The sequence below is a fragment of the Sander lucioperca genome, chromosome 21 (genome assembly GCF_008315115.2).
Source record: "Sander lucioperca isolate FBNREF2018 chromosome 21, SLUC_FBN_1.2, whole genome shotgun sequence".
Lineage (NCBI taxonomy): Eukaryota > Metazoa > Chordata > Actinopteri > Perciformes > Percidae > Sander > Sander lucioperca.
Window position 1 is genome coordinate 8,174,478 of NC_050193.1, and position 23,862 is coordinate 8,198,339.

Here is a 23,862-nt window from a genome sequence, read left to right on the forward strand (position 1 = left end):
CATCATTAGACAGATGTAAACATCAGAAAGAGGGCATTTGTGTAACAGTGAATACATTTTTGACACAGGTCGTAGACCCCCAGTGCGAATCAAATTCTAACTTTTGTGGTTTTGATGCACTGACACTTAGCTCATCACACACTGAGTTCCCTCTCTCCTCCTCTCATTGCAAACAGGTTCTTTGTCACTGAGCTTTTAACTGCTCAATATATACCACAGTCATTACTGCAGGTTGGTACTGGTGACAGACCACAGCTTCAAAAGGCTGCACAACCTGTGATTGTTTGCTTTGCATGTGTTTTCAATTAGAGCCAACAGCTGAGGCAGATGGAAACTGGTTACATAAAGCTGATGACACCAATCAATAACTATGGCCAATCATTCAGTATCTTTTGTTTTAAGCTTTTACAACACCTATCCTTTTTTATAGTAGAAGCCTTTAATAAGCAGTAGTCTAATTTCACATAGTTGTAATAAAGTCAGATTTATAATTTTTACTCAACAGAACAGGTTTAGTATAGTTTTATAAAATTCAGCTCATGCACAGACATCATGTGCTACAGAGTTTAGTTCAAATTAAAGATAGGGGGCCATACAGACCATCCAGTCTACATCCTGCAATCTCCAAGGGCAGAAAAAGCAGCGTAATTATGTGAATAACCTAATAATAATTATAATAATAATAATAATCCGGAATTCATTTATTATTTTTAATATTGTACAGGACTTCAGTTTTAGCATTTTGCAGTGAGACTATACAGTATATACACTATTTTGCAGAGTGTAGCTATATGTCTCACTCCACATCACTCTTGTAATAGCGTATTACACCTACCTGTTGGTCCTTGCCGTGCAAATCTGCCGTTTCCTTGTTGCAATAAGTCCCATATGCGCCACATATGCACACTGCGTCTCTTTTATTTTTGATGCTCTGTTATTATGTTCGCCTAGCTTCCCGTCTTGCTCTGCAAATTCTGCCATAACCCTCTCCAACAATACTGAAGAAGATGTTTGTCGTTGCAAAGACAGACTTTAATAACACGTGTGTCTGTCTCCGCCCCTGTGTCAGCGGCAGCCAATAGAAAGCTGCAGCGCCTGTTTGGGCTGAGCCATAGAGCCCACACGAGAGTTTACATCTGTCTGTGATAAGAGTGTTAGAGAGAGGAGTCAAACACCCTTTTCTCAAAGGGAGGTTGAAAACATTACGTTGTAACAGGGAACAAGCGTCAGTGTCACATTTAGTGCAAAGCATCTCCAGAGTCGCTGAAAAACTGCATGTGATTTGTAAAATTTGTTTTAAGTAAAATTGGAGTTTATGTCATGTGTTTGTCCTTTTCTGTCAACGAATCAAGCAAATATACTGAGAGTAGTGTGGAGTAGGGCCTACTTTTATTGTGATCTGTGACTTTTCTAAATAATCACCAGTGCTGGAGTGGTATTGAGTGCTCTCAGTGAACACAAGGTGGCGGTGTAAAGCTACAAAGAGGATAAATTCACACAAGTGCTGGCATCACATAATGTGTTTTACAAGGGAAACCTTTATTAACTGTTAGTGTATTATTATTATTATTATTCATCTAAAGCATAAAAAACGGTTACTATAACACTATAAGTCACATATAAACCTATTTACAAGATCATCTCATCACATTGTCCATCATAAGTCCACCCTACAAACAGGTTTGCTGCATCACCTCTTCAGTGACATCAGGATTCACTTTGCAAGTGTGTCCTTTTCTCTTATTTGAAGCAAAGAGAGGACCGCGGGACTGACTGCCCTCTACAGGGCGACCCCTCCTGTCAAACTGCTCTGCACTGAGTAGGGGCACCGGCACCCACGTGGTCTCGTTGAACAGAGCGTAGTCCACCTTGTAGTGCCTCTTGTCCAGTTTCAGCATGTCCTGGAAGCGCTGGCCCCAGCGGATGTCTGCTGGTGTGTAGGAGGTTCGAGTCTGGTGGAGCATACCTGTAGAGTCACCGGTGTAGGTGAAAGACACCACCAGCTCAAAGTCGTCCCCCAGCAGGTCATCAGGGCCGAGGCTGTAGAGGGGACTGCCAGGCTCCAGCTTGTGGCTAATGGTGACTGGTGTGGCGAGCATAATGTCTCGATTCTGGATGTGCAGGTCCTGGTATGACATCACAATAGACCCCAGTGGCTGTTTCACATAGCGGACTAACATGGACCTGGCAACACCCTCCAGGATGTGATTGCCCCTGAAATCCCCAAGTCGCCAAGACAGACACAGAACCCCGTCTCGCATGTTGACCACTGTACAGCTGCTAAAACCAACTGTCTGAGATCTCTTACGAGCAGATGCCATTTTAGCAACAACAATACCAATGATGATGGTGTCAAGGAGGCAGCTAAATACATCTTGAACCGTCACCAAAATAATGGCCACGATACAGTTCTCAGTCATCCCCCTGAAGCCGTAGCCAATAGTCGCCTGGGTCTCCATTGAGAACATAAAGGCTCCAGTAAAGCCACGCACATTGTCTACGCATGTTGTGTGTTTTGCATCGTCTACGTCCCCATGTACATAAGCAATGAGCCAATAACAGAGACCAAAAAAGAGCCAAGAGAGAATGTAAGAGAGGGAAAAGATAAGGAGCATCACCCTCCAGCGGATCTCCACAAGAGTGGTGAAGATGTCCATCAGGTATAGGCTCCATTGTCCAGGGGCCTTCTGGAAAACCACAGGGAAGCTGCCATCTTTCTGCATGTAGCGTAGCCGCCTGGCCTCATTTTTCCTGCCCAGTGTGTGGACTGTAGTGTAGCAGGTATCAATGATGACCTGCTCGCCCCTCTCAGTGCTCATTATGACCAGTGCTGCCTTTTAGTCTCCTGTAGGAAGACAGAGATGAGATGGAAAATGCATGTTAGGATGACAGTTGTATTACAATGGGCAGGAGGCACAGCATTTTACTCATTACATGTGACTAAAATGTAAAAAGGCTCTCAGACTTGTTTGTTGAGCTGAATCCTTCATGTTTGAGCAAGCAGCCTAGGTCACTCAGGGCTATCAGCAGCAAATAACTTGAGCTCTGGGTGTGAAAAATGGACTTCAAGAGCAGGAGTTTCTTACTGGTTGATTATTTACCACAAGTTCCATTACAGTCTGGACACTGTCCACATCAGTTTTGCTAAAAGCTCTCTACAAACACCTTAATGCATTATAACAATGTACAATCATGCAGAGAATTGGGGAGGATAAATTTCAATTAATTTAATAATTCAACTCACCATAAACTGGGCATTATAACATGCAATGTCAATACAACATATTACATCATACATTTTAATTATTTGATAGGTTTGTACAAGTTGCTTAAGTAATAAGGTACAGTAAGAGGGCTCAGAACAAACCCAGTACCAAAACCATGGTTATCATATTCGTATAAATTACAAGCAGTTGCACTCATGCTTGTTTTAGATGACTGATTCAGATTGTATAAGCTTGGTATATTGTTAATGGTGGCTAGGCCTGGTTACTGTTTGGAAGAAATAGTGATTTAGTTTGTTCGTTATTGATATTTTTGATTTTGGTTGTTTCTATGTATCTGTTCTACCATTTGTATGCAAATGATAATGATTTGTCAGTCCACCCTGTATTTGTGAGTGCTGATGAGCAACTTGAATTGTACAATGTACTGTACTGTACAATAGTGCTTCAGTTCTTTTTTACATAGCCTATATGTATTTCTCATCTATAGCCAGGAATACATTGATGTCCCTGCAAGAGTACCAGCCAGCTAAAAGTACTGTGATCTTTGTGACCTTTTGAAGCAAAATAGGTGGCAATTGATGTATCTCACAATTTTAACATTCTGTCACAACTCTTATTTGTCTTTTCATTTTAGCATCACCTGCTGATTTGCATGGATTTTTATCTAAACTGTTTCCCTGTTTTGAATAGTTTGACCTATTATGTTGGTTGTGTGTGATGCCAATTCAACCATCTAAAGGCTCTGACACACCAACCCGACGGCCGACCGTCGGCAGAAAAGGCAGTCGGACTGATCATTCGGCTCCCGTCGGTCCAAGAAGTGCCTCGGAACACACCGAAGCGACGCCAACTTGAGCGTACGTTCTGCTCGTGCGCGAGACGTAATATGTCTCCATAACAGCAGGTGGCGCTAATCTGTATTGTCGCCAAAAAAATGAAAACCGTAAATGACAAACGCGTCACGTGGGTCTGGCCTCTCCTGAATTTCAAAGCCGAACATAATGGCGTATCGTTTGGAATACAATCTCGTATTTTAAGAAAATAGTTCACCGAAACGTGTTTCTGAAAACATTTTAAGCGAGAAATAGGCCATACAGTTGCTGAATCTGTCTGTTTTTTTTTCGTCAGATTTTGAGAGGCGTTTGTCACGCTCATTCCGCTCATCATTTCTGGTAAGTGTTTTAACATAAGTGCACTGATTCGCTAGTCAAGGGCTAGCACTCCACCAGTCAGATTGGTCATTGAGTCCGACTGCCCACTGGCCGATTCAACAAGTCAAAGCGGCCCAAATTAAAGCCGACAGCGCTTCCGACTGACGACGGCACGGAACACACCAAACAGACTCGAGTCACCGACCTCGCCAGACTGTCCGACGGCCGATAATCGTGTTGGTGTGTCAGCGCCTTTAAACTAACTGTTTCTTCCTCCTTTTTGTCCTTGTCTTAGACAAAGCCTTATCCATGACAGGTTTGATAGCTGCCTAAACTGGTCTCTCTCCTCACAGCATGTGTGTACGTCACATGATGCCGTACTAAACTTTAGTGAGCTTTTTCCTAAATATGTCCCCAGATTTCAGAATGCTACACCCACTGCCTGTATAATTTTGTTGAATGCACAGCAAATTTTTCTGAACTTAATACATTTTCTATGTTGAATTGAATCATTTAATACTCATTTTATTCACTGGACCCATTAACCTAAAAGGGACTTTCTTTATGACGATTCATGTTCTTATTGGGTTTAAACAACCCTTTGGTCACAAATAATTGAAGGTCATTTAGTATTTGTAGACTTTGACACGTTTTGTTAAAGAACAATAATATAGTTTTCTCATACAAGATGTATTGACATGAGCCAGAGACACCTTATATTTTCCACATCATATTGAAGTAGGTAGATTCAAAAACATCCAAGAAGATAAAAGATTGTGCGAACTATGTGAACTAGGAGAAGTTGAGAACGAATCACATTTTCTTCTGTATTGTCCGTATTATGATAAGTTAAGAACACCGATCTAACATGAAATTTCTGTCCAAAATCCTGAAATGTTCTGGTGCACAGATGATGACCAATTGGAGTGGTTGTTTAAATTTAATATTTATAAGTTGGCGACTTTTGTTTCTAAAGCTTGGCAAAAAAGACTAGAAGGTTTATTTGTTTAGGGTATGTGGTTACTTTGGCATCTGGTCCTTTATCCTAGGTAATGGTGTCTTGTAAGCCCATATGGGCTGGGCATATTTTATTGTATGCATGACACAATAATAAAAATAAGAAATATTTATTCCACACATGAGTGCACCAGGACAAAAAGTCCTTTGATCTTGACTTTGTTCAGGTATTGATCTTAGCCCATTTGGTCATTACCATCTGACAAGATTAACTAAGGCTTTGGGTCAGAGAATGTCCCAGGGAAGAACCTCTTTTTAATCAGTTTGGCTTATCTCTTTAGTTTTTCAGTTTTGGCAAAGTCTGTTGCCTTCCAGATGTGACCCAGAACAATGATAAACAGCCTCTTGACAAAAGTCCTGAACTGACTTATTTTATAGAAGAAAAAAAAATGAACCTATGATACTTTGTTTTTGCAAGACATGTATAAACAAAATAACATATGCATGGTTGTCATGAAGTGTTTATATAATCTGTCTGTACTCCACAAGTCCAAACAAAGTTTGTCTCGATTAATTAAGCAATACCTCGCCCTCTATTTTTGTCCTCATGAGGGTGAATTATTATCCTTCAACCACCTCTAATAGCTTTCACCTCCAAATGCTTCCTCAATTGTCAAACATTAACCACAACACCTTCCTTTCAGTAACACATACAATGCACCAAAGTCAGGACATTGTTGTCACTGTAGACTTATTGTAATTCACTAATCTGACAGCTTCTTGAGTTGTCACTGATGAAAGGCACGCTATCAAGTTTAATTTTGAGCACACAATGCTTAGTCACATCACTCACTGATCAATATGTTTTTTAAGCCACCTTCATCCTTGCAAGAAGTCTGTCAGAGTTTTATCTTGAGTTTTTATTGCTTAATTGAGTCACCTCATAGCACGTAGCTGATGTTTATCTCAGAATAAATGGATTTTCAATAGTTAAGTCTAAAACATGCAAAAGTGCCAAGTGCAGTCTTTAAAACACAGTGGTTCTGTCAGTTAGATAAATGTTGATCCAAATAAGATTTCACTAGTTTAAATGGGCTCCTGTTGACTGGTAAGCAGTAATTGAACCCATAGGTCAAAGATTGTGGAAATATGCACCGTCCTGCACGAGACCTTTAGGAGCAAAACTGCAACAATAAAAACCCTTTAGTTACACTTTTTTTTTTGTGTTTCATTAAAGGTTCATAAAACAAAATAAGCAGACACAATTCAAACATTTCATCTCTGGTGTTGTAGAATTACTAATATATTTTGCATTGACTGTGATGCCACAATACTGTTGCAGCAGGTGGTGATGGTATTGTAAATAAGTAGAGGAAAATGCATAAACAAATAAGTTACCAAGTCAACATGCATTTATAAGAAGATTAATTATTGCCTCATAAGCTGCAGTGTCTTCAGTGTTTCAGACAGTTGATTTCTAAACAGAAATCACTGAGTCCATGGCGGAGGACAAGAACAGGTTACAGGACAAAAAGGGCAAGGAAAAGAGTCACTGGGTTCCATCTGCTCACCCTTCTTGTATCACAGAGTTATAGGAGTAGGGAATATTTCCAAGACTAGCCTATGTTGTTAAGTTATGGTGGTTCCAAGATGATATGTGTTTGTTAGCTAGAACTCCTGACATTGCAGGCTTTGCTATATGAGAGCACACTGGACTAATACGTTTGACTCTGAGTTCTGAATTAAATGTCATGATTTCTGTTGAATTACCCAATGTTTTCTTGTATATTTCTTTTTATACCTCTCATTGTAGCTCCAGGAGTTAGTTTGTGTTATATTTTGTTATATGAGGGTTTATGCTCATAAAAATTCCAATTGATGCAGTTGATGTACTAAAACATGTTGTCTCCCCATATTTAACATGAATTCACAAACAAAATAGGAAAAAAACGAAATATAACGAAACTAATCACTTTTTACCATGACCCTCATTTATTTCATGATGTTTCTTCAGTTAATGTCAATACTCAATAATAATAATAATTGCTGTCATATTTGTTTGTCAATGAGTTAATTTATAATGTTTAATTATTGCAACTTGTGGTTGATTATTTCCCTTCTGGCTGGCTTGACCCTGCTCATATTTTCAAGTATTGTTCTGTGGAATTGTGTACCTATTCCACTGCATTTGTAATTATTTAGTAAGTTAGTCCAGTAAAATCTATGACACTAAACTTACCACCAGAATCCTACAAGCGTTTGAAGAATAACTAATTATAATTATTACAGCAAATTTTGTTTTCTCCACTTTATTTATGTCAGAATTCTTGTTTATTACTTTGAATACGTCTTTTAAAAAAACACATATTTCAATTTATCAACTTACTTGCAAAGTAGAAACTAGAGTTTGTCAGGTGTCTCATCAGTTCTGCCGAGCATTAAATGATATGCTGCCACCTTGGAAGTAACCTCCAAGTTGAGTTGGTCGCAGAGTGTTGGGGGCCGGCCTAGCCCTGAGACAAAGTTCAATTTTGTTCTGATATCACAGCTATCCCTTCCCTCTGAAACCTTATTGGACAATCTGGAAGACTGAATGACCTGTGGAATATTTTCCTTAGGACAAAAGAATTAAATGTCCTCTAACTGTTTGCTTCTGGATGACAAAATAGAAATTGTGTAATTCCACAAAATGATAAAGGCAAACGAAATATTGATGATTTATAGGTCATTTTAAAGTCCTGTATATTTGTATATATATATATATATATATATATAAGGATTTGCTCTTTCAATTTGGTTCTGATTAGACAAGAGAAATCACAGCCGATCCACCAGGACACTTAACTTTTATTGCAGTCATAAGAGCATCCAAAGCTATTGTAAATAGGTTGACAACACCAGAAAAACCTGGCTGTTTTTAAAAATAGAACACGACCTCCCTTCACCTCTGATTCATCACATATTGGTGTGTGTGTGTGTGTGTGTGTGTGTGTGTGTGTGTGTGTGTGTGTGTGTGTGTGTGTGTGTGTGTGTGTGTGTGTGAAGACAGAGATAGAGACATTCCTCTGAGAGATAACCTGGAAATAACAGTTCATCAGTCTGTGATTTACCGCCAGCAGCTATATAACGAATGAGTGAAAGCACAGACAGAAAGATTATTGTATTACTTCCTTTACTGCAGTACATAATACAACCATAAACTGTGAAAGTCCAGGGAAGTATTATGATTTATGTATTGATTTAGTGTCCCACACTAAGACACAACATCCAACATGTCAAGAGATACAATTTACATAACAGAAAAACTAAGCTAAATATAGATTATATATATAATTGAAAATGTAACTGAATAACTGATAATATGACTTATTATCAGTACTATAAACAATACAAGCGATACAATATTTGTTTAGAAAATGAAAGTAAAAGCACCTTTGATGTCAGCAGAAAAACAACATATTAAAATAGAGGCAACATGTTGGGAGGGACAGCTTAGTTTTCTTCATAGTGGTGAGCTTTATGTGGTGAGAGGACACTGATTTGGAGATATGAACTAAGAATGCAGAGATGTGTTTAGAACCTGGGTGACAGACAAAGAGGAGAGGCTGATCACCTGAAGCAGATAATAATAATAAAACAAACATGCACCAGTTCCCCCACAAGGTGGTGCAAAGAAGGAGGTTGAGCCTGAGCAGCATGGAGAACTTTTGAAACAGTGAAGGCTGTTGTTTTTCTGACATATTTGAGACTAGAAGGTGATAACCTCAGCGGGTGACTGATAATGATCATGTCAATCAGGTGTGACAAATATGCAACATATTCAAGACAAAGCACATGTTTCTAATACAGAAAATGCATATTGACACAACTGAAAAGTAGTGCATACCATTTTACAGAGTCAATGAAAGGTTTAAAATAAAATAAATAATCCCTTTTTCATAAGGAACTTCACTTGATTGAAGACACTCCAATAGCTTCAACTGGAACCCTCTGGAGATTGTTTTTGGTCCATGTTTGCCAACTTTCTATGAATTAAAGGAACCCAAAATAAACAAAGAAATGACACAGGCACCTATACAAATTTACATGTGGTGGCCAGGTTAGCTCAGGTGGTAGAGCAGGCGCACATATATCGAGGTTTACTCCTCGACGCAGCAGCCGCGGCTTTGACTCCGACCTGCGGCCCTTTGCTGCATGTCATTCCCCCTCTCTCTCCCCTTTAATGTCATGTGTGTGTATAAGCGACTTCAAACAAGTCAGCTAAATGTAATGTAATGTAAACTTTTATTAGAGAATAACACTTGAGACAATGGCACTCTTTGTTCTGTTTTATAAATATGTTACATCTACTATGTCTATGTTACATATATATATATATATATATATATATATATATATATATATACATTTGTGTGTGTGTGTGTGTGTGTGTGTGTGTGTGTGTGTGTGTGTGTGTGGCAGTGTAATGTCACATAAATGAATGTCATTTAAATGAAGCAGAATTGCAACGTCATATAAATGAAGATTCTAATTAGCTTATATAACCTGATGAGCCATATTGTCAAAAGTAAAATAAATAATAAAATAAACTGAATTCATCATCTAGCTGTCAAAACAAAGTGTATGTACAATGGCCATTCTGTTAGAAGACACGCAGTCCCTTGATCACACAGAAACCACAGTCTTTGTCCGGCACCCATGACTGGGAGACTTTCAGGTTAACTCATGTCTCTATTATAGGGTGCTTCCGCTCACTCTCCTGTATGACAGCCACAGTCACATTGTAATGCAGAGTAGCATGCCAAGCTATATTGACAAATAGCAGCTGGAGCTGCACATGCTCGGCTGGCAGGTAAACAGACAGTGAGAGTAATTGCACTTGTGTCCTGTTTGCACAGGATCACTGAGGGATGCACTGAACATGCGATCGTATTCTCACACACTATTGTTGGTCGGTCATATTGTCTCAGTGTGCCTATGTGTTGTTGTGCTTAAACATCAGCGACAGGCCTATTTAAGTGTTGTTTCAGTCTGAAACCTTAAAAGGATGGCACATAGCTGTTAGTCAGAAATTTTGAGATTTCTTACCCACAGTCTGTGGAAAGTTATCTTCCTACTGAGCTTTCTAACAATAGGTAAGTGTAGACAGCATTGTTTTAGGAGGAAGTATGCTTGGCGAAGTATTTCTAAAAATATTCCAAGCTTTGGTGCACTCTAATATCAGGATGTGGACATGCTGACTCCACCTGCACAAAACGCAGATGTCTGACTGAAATGTTGATCAGTAAAAGACGTCTATCTCAGCTACAGTATGAAAACTGCACTCAAAAGATTTACGTGCTGCTCATTGAGTACCACACTCTGTCAGTTGTAAGTATTGTATTGTATACATTTTTTTGTGGTGCTAACTGAGAATAATTATTTGTTTCTCATCTTATAACTTGACAAATTTTATCAATTAATATTTGTCTTGTAATTGACATTTTTTGTCGGTGTTATGCCTAAGGAAATGTTAAGCTGCTGAAGGTGTGGTGAGATGAGAATGTGTTTTGATCAAGTAAAAAGTAATTTGATTTTCATTTCATAAACAGGTATTAAAAAACAAAAAACGAATGGTTATTTGATTTTTGTATTAAAATACAAAATTTGAAATTGAAATACAAGGCATGTTTTCCTTTTCCTGGTCAAAAGGGGATGAGAGATATTTAAAAAGAAGATATAGAGATGTGGAACCAGTGTACCAGTGTTGCTTTCAGCACAGGCTAAAATGACTTTAATTTAGGCTTACCGAACCCTATATATTGTTGTGGGTCAGCTGCCTTTTTTCCCCATCCTGTATGTTTGTATCTCCCTTTTCCCCTGTGTGTCTGTCTGTGCTGTTTGTCTCCACCTGCAAGTGGCAAGGGGCGTGTCAAGAGGAACTAGGTCAAGAGGCGTGGCCATTCATCCCTGCGCTCTGTTACCGGCACAGCTGATGCACATTCCATGATTCTCCCCTGCAGTATTTAGACCCGGGCTGTTCACCTCTTCAGCGCCAGATCGTTACATACACCTACGTGGTAACTTGGCTCAGAATCCCTGCTCGTGTTTTGTAGCAGCATTTGTGATTGTGTAGTATTCTGTCTAACTCCAGTTCCTCTGCTCAGATTCCGCTGGTTACCTGCTTCCTACCTGTCGTGCTTCACCGTGCTGCCTGCCTCAGACTTAACCACCAGCTTCACCTGGATTCTACTCCGGGATTTTTTCCGGATCTGCCACTCCTGACTCCCTCGAGCTTCAGTACAGTCACCGAAAGCCTCCCAGCTCAGTCTCAGCTGTTCATCTCCTGAGTATTTACACCTATTAAAATACTTTCCTGTGTCCTGCGTGTATCTCTTTGTTCTGGGTCGAAACTACAGCCTTAACATAATATATTCGGCCGAATATATATATATGGTTCGGCCGAAGCCAGGAAAAAAACGCCTTGTATTTCAATTTAAAACGAAAATCAAATAACCATTCGTTTTTTTTGTTTTTCAATGACTGTTTATGAAATGAAAATCGAATGACCAAAAGATACACTGACCTATATGGACAAAAAAGAAGATATAGAGTATGTTTTATTTTTTGAAACCGCAGACATGGATAGATCCTGACTTGGGATGGAACACATCAGTTTACCATATATATATATACACATATGATACAGTGGTCCTGCCAGTAAATAAAGTCTGGACCCCAGAACTCCATGTAAGAAATGGGTGAGTTACATAACTTATCACTAATTCAATTCATTGACTGCTTGGTCGTCATCTCACACACCTGTTGTCTCTCACCTGGGCAGAATAACAACAACTATGGAGCACACCTCCAGTGATCTGCTGGTAAACAGTAATGGCACAGTGAAGCATAATGTGATCATAAATGCAGAGGTGACCTGTGAAGTCAACCTTTTCAACTAATCCTTTGCTAGTGATGAATGCCCTGTCACGATCCAAATGTGATCCAAAGATGGTGAGCTCAGCAATTCACGAATACAAATATTTTATTCAAGTTTTAGAGCAAGTGATAATGCCCTTAATTGTATTATTTCACATACAGTACATGTAGGCCTCTATGTGTTAATCCTGAAGAATATTTTAATGTATCCTATGGTGTGGTAATGTTTTTCCTTTACAGCTATGCTTTTAAAAATGTGCTTCCTATTAGGATTGCTATTTGAATGTGTCCAGCAATGTGAAATGAGCATAAATGCACATTTACCTTAGGGTAAAAGGCATGTGAGTTGTATGTAATTGTCTATTTATTTACTGCCAAAATGTTGCATGCAGCTTTTTGCAGCATGTGAGCTTTTTTCACTTTACCATGTCAGCTGTTAAAATGAGTGAATACAGAACTACGGGAGACAATATAGGTAAGGTGGTTTAAATATTATTCAGCTATGATCATTCCTCATCAGGGAGCTGCCCAAAGTTGGATAAATTGTTTACGTTACTGCTGCCCAGTATTCTGATCGTCTTAGCTGATGTGTTCAGCTTCTCTCTGCCGCTGGAAGGCGGTGTACGCAACTCTTTCAAGGTCACTCTGGTGCTCAGCTTCACCATGTTTCTCAACATCCTCAACGATCAGCTACCCGGAGACAGCCAGTGCAGCCCCATCATCCGTCAGTCAGCTCACAAACACACTCACAGTCCAAATACTGTACATCAACAGCATCACAGTTTACTGAGTCACTAAACTGTCTTGTCTGTGCCACAGGAATCCACTTCGCTGTTTGTCTGGTCCTCATGGTATTGAGCATGCTGGTGTCCACGATGCTGGCACGGTTGGCCAAAGACAGCAGCCTCATTTTCTGCTCCAAGGGGTCAGTCCCAGAAAACTATACATGTACAGTCAATTTTCATTTCTGGTACTAATAAAACCCGCCATTACTATAAAAACAGCTAAACTGAGCTGTTCTCAATGTCATAAATTCAAATTCAAAATACAAACGTAAAGATTCAAAGATTGATGCAATTCTCAATATGTCAAAGGATCATAGTTCGTCTCTCGATGTCTGATAAAGATGTATTGGCATATTTCTGAAAATCTAACAAATAAAATAATTTCATCCTTTACTCCTAATATAATTTTGAGTCACATGGGTATATTAAACTGTTATTTAAAACTGGGATATCTGCACAAATGACAAAACCATGTTCCTTCAGCTCTCAAAAGTGGGAGATTCTGCAATATTGAATAACATCTTCAGGACTTGTATAGCAGTATGAAAATATAGATTTTTCAGGAAGTTTAATGCATGGAATAAATGCTAATTATGCTAAATGTCTACACAAATTCAAAGATATTAAATGCAAGGAAAAGACATTTGAAAAAGTGTATGGGACACCGAATCTGCTAAACACTGTTGTTCATTTGTTTCCACCTAGTGGTTGAATTATTCCCTACAGACAGACTGGTGATTTACTGCACTTGGTAAGCTTCCACAGAAATAAATCCAAGTGCAGTAGGTCACCATTCTGTCAGTACTTCTACATGTACTCTGACTTGGACTTGATCAACCAGGAGGACTTCAGCTGATCTGAATAATTCACAACTCTGTTTATCTCCACCATTAGAACAAAGCTGCTGAAATGAGAGGTGAATATATTGTTTTTTGAAAACATGTCAAGAAAATGTAATGCTTACACTTTAACATCCTATGAAACCCCAGAGGACACCCCTTTGTTATACTATCTAATTTAAAATTACAGTTCAATATACAATATGTTGACATGACAGAAAGTATGGTTATACGTTTATTGTTGTATTTATTCATTTATTTTTCTGTGAAACAATTTCACAGAGAGGTCTGTGGTAAATCACCAGTTTTTGTATAAGAAATCCATCCCAAGTAGCAATTATTTCAAAACATTTTAAACCTCCCCCATACCATACCCGACAATATCATATTTAACAAAACACAACTGCCCTGAATGTAGGGCATTGCTTGATACAAATTCCATCAGAAAGGCATTTTAACATTATTAACTCCTGCTTTAAGATGAACTAGTGCAGTGTCTGTTGAAAATGTGCCCGTTTGGTACGGGCCGATTGCTTGGCCTGTGGTATTGCTGCTTGTAGAATTCATGAAAACCAAATTGTACCCCAGAATTACTTACAGAAGGATCTCAAACCACTTCATATGCAACTTTACCTGACAGAGAACGCTGCAGATTCAGAATGTAATCACAAAATATCACAATGACAATGTGGAGTAATGTGGCAGGGTTGGCTCAGTGGGTAGAGCAGGCGCACATATAATTAGAGGTTTATGACTCGGCGCAGTGGTCCAGGGTTCGAATCCGACCTGTGACAATTTCCTGCATGTCTTCCCCCTCTTTCTCCCCTTTCTCACCTAACTGTCCTGTCGAATAAAGGTGGAAAAAACCCAAAATAATCTTTAAAAAAAGAAAATGTGGATTAATCAGACATTAATGGACTCATGGCAGTGCGCTACCCACCCGGCCCGTTGTGAGAGCTACTAAACAGCACCTATCTGCGTTAATCAACCATCAGAACCAGAGAGAGAGAGATCTTGTGTCATATGATCGTTAACGAATTTAACATTTCTCTCTGTCCAAGGCGAATTTCTCCTTAGGGAGACTAATAAAGAGACTTTGACAGTAGAGGTGTTAATTTCCATACAGGTTTAGTGGCTGACAGTTAACGGTGAAGTAGGGGATTTGATTCACGTGGGTATTTTGGCGACAGTAATGTTATTAGTTAGCAGTAGACTTAATTAACCTGGGTTGAATCTGATGAAAAGTGCTGTGTCTGCCCGGTTCAGCTCTGAGATTTTCTCGCATTGCACAGCGCTGTGAAGGAATAATCTGAAGCACCTTTTTTTCGCCAACCTTATTCCACATAACAGTCGCGATGAGGTGTATTTCACATTTTAGCTGCCAAAGCTCCGCTGCTTTCTTCGACCCTCTCTGTCTCTTGTCCTGCACTCTGCTCAGTCACCCTACAGTCACATTAGCTACCATTCATTTTCAATGGGGGTGGCCGTTTGCCAGCTGCCACGAGCAAGACGGGGCCAAAATAGACAAGAAGTCTATTTTATTCAAATGCTGAGCGATGCGACAAAGCGACTGCCAATCGAGTGAAGGCAGCGTGAGGGCAGGGTGACGTATGTCAGTGGCTCGAGTCGAAGAAAATAATTCAAGATGGCGGAAAACGCTTCAGGACATCGTATTTATGTATATATCTGATATGTTTGGCATTTTATCTCATATATTTTGTTACTTTTATTGAGAAATAACTACTTTTAAATCCAAAAACATCGTTCTTGTGACTTGACAATACCTTTGAAGTGGCTTGTAAGACTGGTTGAAGATAGCACCGGAATTTCTGTTTACTGTTGCCAAGCAACCAGGAGTAGGATAGGCACACCCAGGAGCGCCCACAAGCGAGTGCATGTCACTCTCTTTTGTAGCTAATGTGACTGTAGGGTCAGTGTGCAGTGCGAGAGGGGGAGTAGCCAGCGGCTAGGGCAAAAGCCCTATGTGTGCTTCTTTTACCGATATATATTTAACGATATCTTTTGCATTTCTAATCCAAACAACGTCAAACTTGGCATTGCACTTACTCGTACCCGTAGCAAGACACCTGTCAAATTTGAAATCCATTGGACTAACGGTTCGAGAGCTATGTGCATAACACCCACACAGACAGACAGACAGACAGACGTTCCTGCAATTTATAGACAGATAGATAGATTAAAGCCTATTAGGGACTGTGACAAAGCAATGTAAAGTAATGGTTTGATCGTGATTACATTTCACGACTACCTTACATCAGTAAAAAGTATAACTGCTCTGAAATAACGCACTGCCAAAACTACTGTATGACATTCATTCTCAAAAGCAACCATATTTTATTTTATTTTAATTATTAGAAAAGTTTTGGCACTTATTCCTGAATTCATCAGTCAATGAATTGGGAGAAACAACATACAAAATCAATTTGATCAAAATCTTGTAAAGAGTGAAATTACAAAAACCCATATATCCTCAGAAAAGACCAACAGGAAGCAAGTTAATATAAAGTGTCCATTACACTGCCGATGTGTCTTCATTCCTCCTCTTCAACTTCAAGGTTCCTCTGATTTCTTCATTGCCTTTAGTGAAAAATTAAAAAAGAAACGTTAATGCAACATGTCATTAAGACAACAATATAAGGAGGGAAGGATGAACTCTTCACATACCTGTTTAAAAAGCTGAACACCAAGATAGTTCTTTGCCATGTTTCTCAGGCTGGACTTTCCCCCAACCTTGCATCTGACATAGCCATACAGGTTGGCCCATTGTAAAACCAAGCCCATGATTACCACAGCCTGAGGGGCACAAACAGGAATGAGACATGAACTAACAAATAGCAGCTAATCAGACAGAAATAAAATTGACTTAACTTTCATAAACACTGAACTGACCAGCCATTTAATCTTGAAGGAGAAGATGGTGCTGAACACAAAAACGATCCAGAAGATGGGGCATACAATGAGTCCAAGCCAGAAGATCCGTGACTCAGCACCAGACGTTGCGTTTAGACTGTGTGTCTGTTAAGAAAAAAAAATGCAACAAGATTTTGTTTCATGCTATTCAATAAAAATCAGAAATAAAAAAATGGGTATAGTCTTTGGAAAATATGATATTTCTAAGAGAGGACAATGCAGCTGTTCTAAGTTACACTATTTGCAATTGTCCAATTGGGTCATGAAGCTACATTACATTGTAAAAAGGCTTTGCAAATGTTACACTGGCCCCTAAAAAATCACTGCAAGGTGTATTTAGCCTGTGAAATTGTAGCTGCACATATAGGAATGCAGTCAACTCTGTGTTACTTTTAACATCCCTGTATTTACTGAGATCTCTATTACTAGAGCTACTGTTGCTTGCTGCCAAGACCACATTTAGTGAAATTTAATAGAATGGACACATTATAATGGACACATTATAAGGCAGTTTATCTTACAAAGGATGTTGTTTTTTCAAATGGGTCTTCCATTTGAGAAACCTTTATTAAGAAAACTTTATTGTTTTCTATTGAGCTGATAATAGCCCTTTGGCCTGCCAGTCCTTTTAGGAATGTATCTGATAAGCATCTGCTTACCTTCCTCGACTCAAATACCCAGTGGCTCTTTCCATCTTCATCCACTTGATTCCACCACCGAAGGCCCACTAACAATCTGCCAGATACATTCTGGGGTGTAAAACAAAAACTATAAACAGCATGTAACTAAAGTTACAGTGGTTAGAAAATGAATCAGCAACAATTTGAGTGATTACAATTATATTAAAATAATCAATTCAATCAATAATTCAATAACTTGTCAAGCAAAAATGCCAAACATTCTCTTGTAACAGCTTCTTTAATGTGGTTGTAAACTGAATATAGCTGGGGTTGGGACAACACATGCTATGTGTCACCTTGGGATGTGGGAAATTATAACAGCAACTTTTTACTGTTTTTTTATAAACATTTTTTGCAGCCCTACATGAAACACAAACAAGGAATTATGTATTAAACTGAAGCATGACTAGGGCTGGGCAATATATCGATATTATATCAATATCGTGATATGAGACTAGATATCGTCTTAGATTTTAGATATCGTAATATCGTGCTATGACATAAGTGTTGTCTTTTCCTGGTTTTAAAGACTGCATTACAGTAAAGTGATGTCATTTTCTGAACTTACCAGACTGTTGTAACTGTTCTATCATTTGCCTTTACCCACTTAGTCATCGTATCCACATTACTGATGATTATTTATCACAAATCTCATTGTGTACATATTTTGTGAAAGCACCAATAGTCAACACTGCAATATCGTTGCGGTATCGCTATCGAGGTATTTGGTCAAAAATATTGTGATATTTGATTTTCTCCATATCGCCCAGCCCGACACAGGACCATTTATTCCCATAGTGGTCCTGTAGTTGAACATGCTCACCTTAACGGTCCAGAAGTCGCATGACAGCAGGAGGATGATGGTGACCATACAGGCAATGAAACGACTGCTGAAGATGTCACACAGTAAATAGACCAAGATGGCACTTGTTCGGAAGAAGAGATGGAAGAAAGAGGCCAGTGGATGTCTGAAACACAGGTTTTATTCTCCATAGTTAAAACAAAACCTTTTGGTCGGAACATGACAGTTACTTAGGAACAACAAAAGTAGCACAACTCACCTAATTTTGGACTTTCTTTGCCTGATGTCACCGTCATCTTCACCAAAAAGAGGAGCGTCTTGGGAGTCCTGAAAACATAAAAAAAAAAAAAAAAACATTAGCAGGTTAAGCTAATGCTAACCTGCCAACAATCTGTTTCAACGGCTTAGTTTGACATTTCAATCTGAAAAGTCATGCATGTTAAAGTCTAAACTATCGCTTCAGACAAGTTGCGCTATACTCAGAACAAATACTGTTTCTAAGTAATTACTAAATCAAATTTAGGATCGATCACCTGTCTCAGCATGTTGACCATGGATGTAACAGAGATGTTGACACACACGGGATGTATTTCCTGGTGACGTGGATGTAAACAAAACCGTGTGCTAAGGACCCAAAGGAAGTGTGGCTTTAAATGTGCCTGACTCAAAAGTGCCAAACATATCAATCCAGCCCATAGACTGTAAATATTAACAGTCTATGATCCAGTCCAAATAAATAGCAATGTATATAATGGTGGAAGAAATAATCAGATATTTTAAAAGTAAGTAAAAGTAGCTATACCACAGTGTGAAACTTGTAATAAAGTAAAAGTACAATAGCATCAAAATAGCCGATTAAAACGCCAAACGTAAATAGGCCTACTCATTATGCAGAATGGCCCGTTCAGAATAATGTAGGCTATATCATCTAATGGATTAAAATTATTGATGCATTAATTAGTAAGCATCACTAATGTTGCAGCTGGTAAAGGTGGGGCTAATTGGCCTACTCCCAGGTACCTTAATTTATTAATAATTTATCATCATATATTTGTTGATTTATTTTATGTATAAATAATCTGAATCTGCAAAGTAACTAACTAAAGCTGTCAAATAAATGTGAATTAAAAGGTACAACATTTGCTTCTGAAATGTAGATGAAGTATAAAGTAGCATAAAATGGAAATACTCCAGTGAAGTACAATAGGCTACCTCAAAATTGTACTACAGTACTTGAGTAAATGTACTTATTCCACCACTGACTCTAGCCTATATTGCAAGTAATTGTTTCACTGTGGATGTGTCCGTTTATTTCAAGCTTGTAAGCTTTTTCTAAAGCTTATTTTGACCATTTACTGTATATAGTGTTTGATTTATTGAATCTTTTTTTATTATTATTCTTTTTTAAAACATGGTTTTGTGTTTTGTATAAAATCCACCCAAGTGGCACTTATTTCAAAACATTTTTGAACTTTATAAACTATATAATATATAGACTAAATAAGATTAAAACAACATAAAGTAGTAGGCCTACTTTAATGTCCACAATCCAGGTTGAAATAGGCTAGTAGCCACATTAAGGTAACACATCTATTATCCCTAAAAGTCATTCTCTTACTCAATTTGGCTTGCCTTTATGTTGTGCATACAGAGTCTGAAGCATAAAACAAGTCATACAAGATTAGCTTCACAATTTTTTTTGGCTTCTGAAAATAACATACACATACATACACTTTGTTATATAAACAGGTTCTAACATAATTGTGAACTATTTGTCAGCAAACATCTACGTTGCAAATATATAGAGCATCATCTAAGCATCATCAAAACAAACAACAACAATTTATACAAAAGAGCTTTATAATGTCAAAACAGTTGGACACAGTTGTACACATTGTATCCTCCCGCAGCATTATGAGATCAGAAAAACCTCAAACAGACTGGCGACTGAATGCATGCGGTAAAAGATACCAAAAGGAAGTCCAATATTCACAATCGCAGCCCACATGTTGAAATTGTAGAATTTAGCTTCAGTGTCATAGTCAAACTGGGGACGAGCACCGAATGCCGGCATGATCCACAGCTGTCAAAGAAAGAAGAGAGAGATGAGAACAGGTTGAGTATTTGGTGAATTTTAAAACAGTGACTTTGAGAGTGTGAGGGAGAATGGCACTCACTATGATGTTGCCTAGCAGCAGAAACGCACAGACCTCCTTCAACACCCGTCTCTTCCACAACAGTTTGTGCCTGTGCTCGACCGTGTGGCCATGCAGGCTATGTGCTGTGAGTACTGGGCTGCGCTTTGAGTCCATGTTTGATCCTCCAAGGATGCTCAGCTCTTTACTTGGTGGCAGCACATATGGATTTGCAACCACAGTGGACAGGTGCACCTCGTGGAAGGGCTCCCGATGTAGACCTTCAATGATGAAAAAGTTCTGCAGGCCAAGTTGGATCACCATCAGGATAGCCCAGGTCAGGTTGAGCCTGTCCAGGTAGACTTTGGCTCCAGTTGCAGCCATGGCTACGATAGAGAAATAGCTGATGATGAACTGCCCTAGTGAGGATCCCACTAGCAGCCCAACATCCAGGCTGCGTGTTGGGTTCTTCTCTGATACATGCTCTCTGTGGTCCACCTTGTAGATGGTACAGCCAATCACAGTAGAGACAGACATCAGGGTCACTATCACTATATTAATGATAAAGTGCATCATCACTGCTTTGTCTCTGCGGTCATGATCATTATGTTCGTTATCCATTTCCATTTCATATATGATAAAGGTTGCCAGACCTGCCACCACTAAGATAACTCCTGCCACAGGACCAAGATATACATCATTCAGACGGAATTTGATGTTGGGGTGACTGCGTTCTTCTGTTACTCTGCCCACATTTTTCCACATGATGTAGGCCATGGCAGAGGCGAAGAGATTGTACTCAATGTTGAAAGGGTACAAATAGAAGTAGGCATCCTTGAAGATGCTACATGAAGTGTGGCTGCACTTGCATTTATCGGCTCCATAACCCACTGTAAGATGTAACAGGGCACAGGTCGACAGAAGTGTTATGTCATGGTATTTTACTGATTGCTATATCTGCTTTGATTGCTTTATCTGCTTCAGTTACCTTTACTGATGTACAGGCTTCGTCCAGTGAGTTTAGTGATGTTGCCTGAATATTCGGGAACTGTTGTTTGGTGAAGGGACTCCTCAGTGACCGCAGTCATCCACACAACTAGATTTGTGGAGAGACTGAGCATCAGCCCACAACTAAATAACAAGACCAGACGGAAGCAAAAGGAAATAATCATCAGAGACAAAAACAGTGTCAAAAAACTTGAATGATTTCAAATGTGTACTGAATATGAGTGCAACATTTAAAATCAGTATCCACCAAGTAATAAAAGTCTTGCATTTAATTATATTCTAGTACACTAGTATTAGTTTAGAGCTAAAACAACAAGTTGATTTCCGGTCAACAGAAAAATAACCTATTTTGAATAATAGATCATTAGTTTAAGTCCTTTAAGTTGAAAATGACAAGAACAAAAAAAAAAAACGGCTTTCAACTTTTTAATATATTATGTGAATATTTGCTGGTTTTAGTATACTGTGATAGTAATTAGAATACCGTTGGTTTTATGACTGTTAAAACAGGTCAACTTGGGCTCTGGGAAATTATGATAAACATTTTACACTATTATTTGACATTTTGTCAACCAAATGATTAATCAGCCAATCAAATAAATAATTGGTAGTTGCAGCGATATTGCAGTTAACTGTAATACAAATAATATAACAAGTGCACCTTTTCAATGACTACAAATTAAAAGAAATGTCTGATTTTAACAGTGAAACAACATCAGTAGTGTGGCAGCAACTTCAGTATAAAAATAGTCAGTTTTCTCTCAGGAGTAGCATGAAAGACAGTGGGTGATAAAAAGATGGAAAAAGGTAATCCACTAATCACCTACCGTGTAATGTTCCTTTGTATCTGCACACAGTCCTTGGCGTGGATCCACAAAAAGTATGTCTGCAAATTGATGGCACAATTATATAAATATTTTCGCAATGACAAAGACTTGAGTAAATTTCTTAATTTCTTTGTAATAGGCTTTTTTACCTGCACAACTACGAAGACAAGTTGCACCACAGGGAATGCAACCTTAACAGCAGAATCACAGTGGAGGTAACCCACATAGCTGGCTATCTTGAAAATGTCCATGATTATGCTGAGCATTCCAAATACCACAAGTCCTCCTGAAGGAGCAAGAATACAAATCATAAAACTATTGGAAAATGATCTGTAAGTGCAAAAGAAAACGTAGTTCTAAACACTATTAACTTACCCCTGTGCCATACAGGTCCAGCATGGCCATCCTTGTACATAACAGCATTTTCTTTTCTGGCCATGTAGATGACATAATAAACCATCCAGATGGAGGTGAGGAGGAGGAGGATGATGAGGAACATCTGCAGGTGAGAGCTGCTGATATTGATATTGTCAGAGGCACTGCTCGTGACCAAGGCACAGCCCAGGATCAAAATGTTTAAACAAATGATCCCAGACAGCATCCATCCCCAGTTTCGACCCCGCTCTCTGACAACTCCATTGGAAGGGATGTTCAGGTCGGGTTCACATGTGCTCTCCACTTGACTCTGTATATTGATGTTGTTGGACAGGTGATCCTCCTCTATCTCCCTGTCTTTGGCCATCATCCTGCATGGTTCACAGGGATTGCCATTGATCAAACAGTTGCACGGATAGCCAGTGTTCAGACACATCCTTCCTCTATCTAAGATCTATTCATAAATAACTAATTTACTGCATCTGGTTCCGTATGAGACATTGCAGGTTTAACAGGTACACCCACTCATTGGCTTCTTCCTTTAAAGACAGATCCCGCTCAAGCAAAACCTCCCCACAGACACAAAAGACAGAATCCACAAACATTGAAATTGATGAGCTGTGCTATTTTCTTAAGGAAGGTTATCAACACTTCCCCGTAGTGTATATCTGATAAAAGCAGAAATAACATCAGAACAGGTGAAATATAATAATGTAAAAGTAGCTCTTGTTGATGACCAAAACCAAGCTCTTATGACAATCCGACAAAGCAGTGACCTTCTAATAATGAAGAATGGGTTACAGGATACCAGTTAGCCTACCTGATGCAGTGTGATCCACAGAAGCAGTCTGAGGCGTCATGGCTTTTATATACCTTCAAAAACACAGTGGTTTACTGTACAGTCATAAACGTCAATAAATCTGTTATGTACGACACCATATTATTACCAAACACAGTGTGTTTTGCACAAAATATTCATGTAAAGTTCAAAAGATGTTTCCATGTAAAACATGTTCTCACAAATGCAAAGTACAAAAAAACAGTTTCTTTTCAGATAAACAGCTAAAAAAAGTATCTGATACGATACATTTGAAATTCCAGTCATTTGTTGTAGAAGTCTTAACAGCATGCACAAAATAAATGTTAAAGTAAGGAAACCCCAAACTACCTGTGGCATTAATGATCAAAACCATTTTTTATGATCTTTTTGCATTTATAAATACTGTA

The 23,862-nt window shown here is 38.8% G+C and overlaps 3 protein-coding genes across 4 annotated transcripts; all 3 read right to left on the minus strand.

Moving 5' to 3' along the window:
* Positions 1–1,146: 1,146 nt before the first annotated feature.
* On the minus strand, positions 1,147–7,816 carry LOC116059507 (inward rectifier potassium channel 16-like). The gene is made up of 2 exons (XM_031312635.2): positions 7,722–7,816; positions 1,147–2,845 (listed from the first exon to the last, which is right to left on the minus strand). Exon 2 carries the CDS (start codon positions 2,817–2,819, stop codon positions 1,671–1,673), a length of 1,149 nt encoding a protein of 382 aa, XP_031168495.1. The 5' UTR covers positions 2,820–2,845; positions 7,722–7,816; the 3' UTR covers positions 1,147–1,670.
* An 8,252-nt stretch (positions 7,817–16,068) lies between these two features.
* On the minus strand, positions 16,069–18,949 carry zgc:112148 (uncharacterized protein LOC550424 homolog). Its single transcript, XM_031312636.2, has 7 exons — positions 18,824–18,949; positions 18,550–18,617; positions 18,312–18,456; positions 17,468–17,557; positions 16,788–16,913; positions 16,563–16,691; positions 16,069–16,475 (listed from the first exon to the last, which is right to left on the minus strand). The coding sequence occupies exons 1-7, from the start codon at positions 18,842–18,844 to the stop codon at positions 16,449–16,451; spliced, it is 606 nt and encodes a 201-aa protein (XP_031168496.1). The 5' UTR covers positions 18,845–18,949; the 3' UTR covers positions 16,069–16,448.
* A 1,169-nt stretch (positions 18,950–20,118) lies between these two features.
* On the minus strand, positions 20,119–23,471 carry LOC116059505 (proton channel OTOP2-like). Of its 2 annotated transcripts, XM_031312633.1 has the most exons (7): positions 23,444–23,471; positions 22,636–23,006; positions 22,410–22,546; positions 22,261–22,319; positions 21,414–21,556; positions 20,468–21,315; positions 20,119–20,373 (listed from the first exon to the last, which is right to left on the minus strand). In XM_031312633.1, the coding sequence occupies exons 2-7, from the start codon at positions 23,003–23,005 to the stop codon at positions 20,203–20,205; spliced, it is 1,728 nt and encodes a 575-aa protein (XP_031168493.1). In that variant the 5' UTR covers position 23,006; positions 23,444–23,471; the 3' UTR covers positions 20,119–20,202. The 2 variants fall into 2 exon arrangements, with proteins under 2 accessions (XP_031168493.1, XP_031168492.1); XM_031312632.2 differs by lacking the exon at positions 23,444–23,471 and having other exon boundaries at positions 22,636–23,120.
* Between the last annotated feature and the right edge of the window lie 391 nt (positions 23,472–23,862).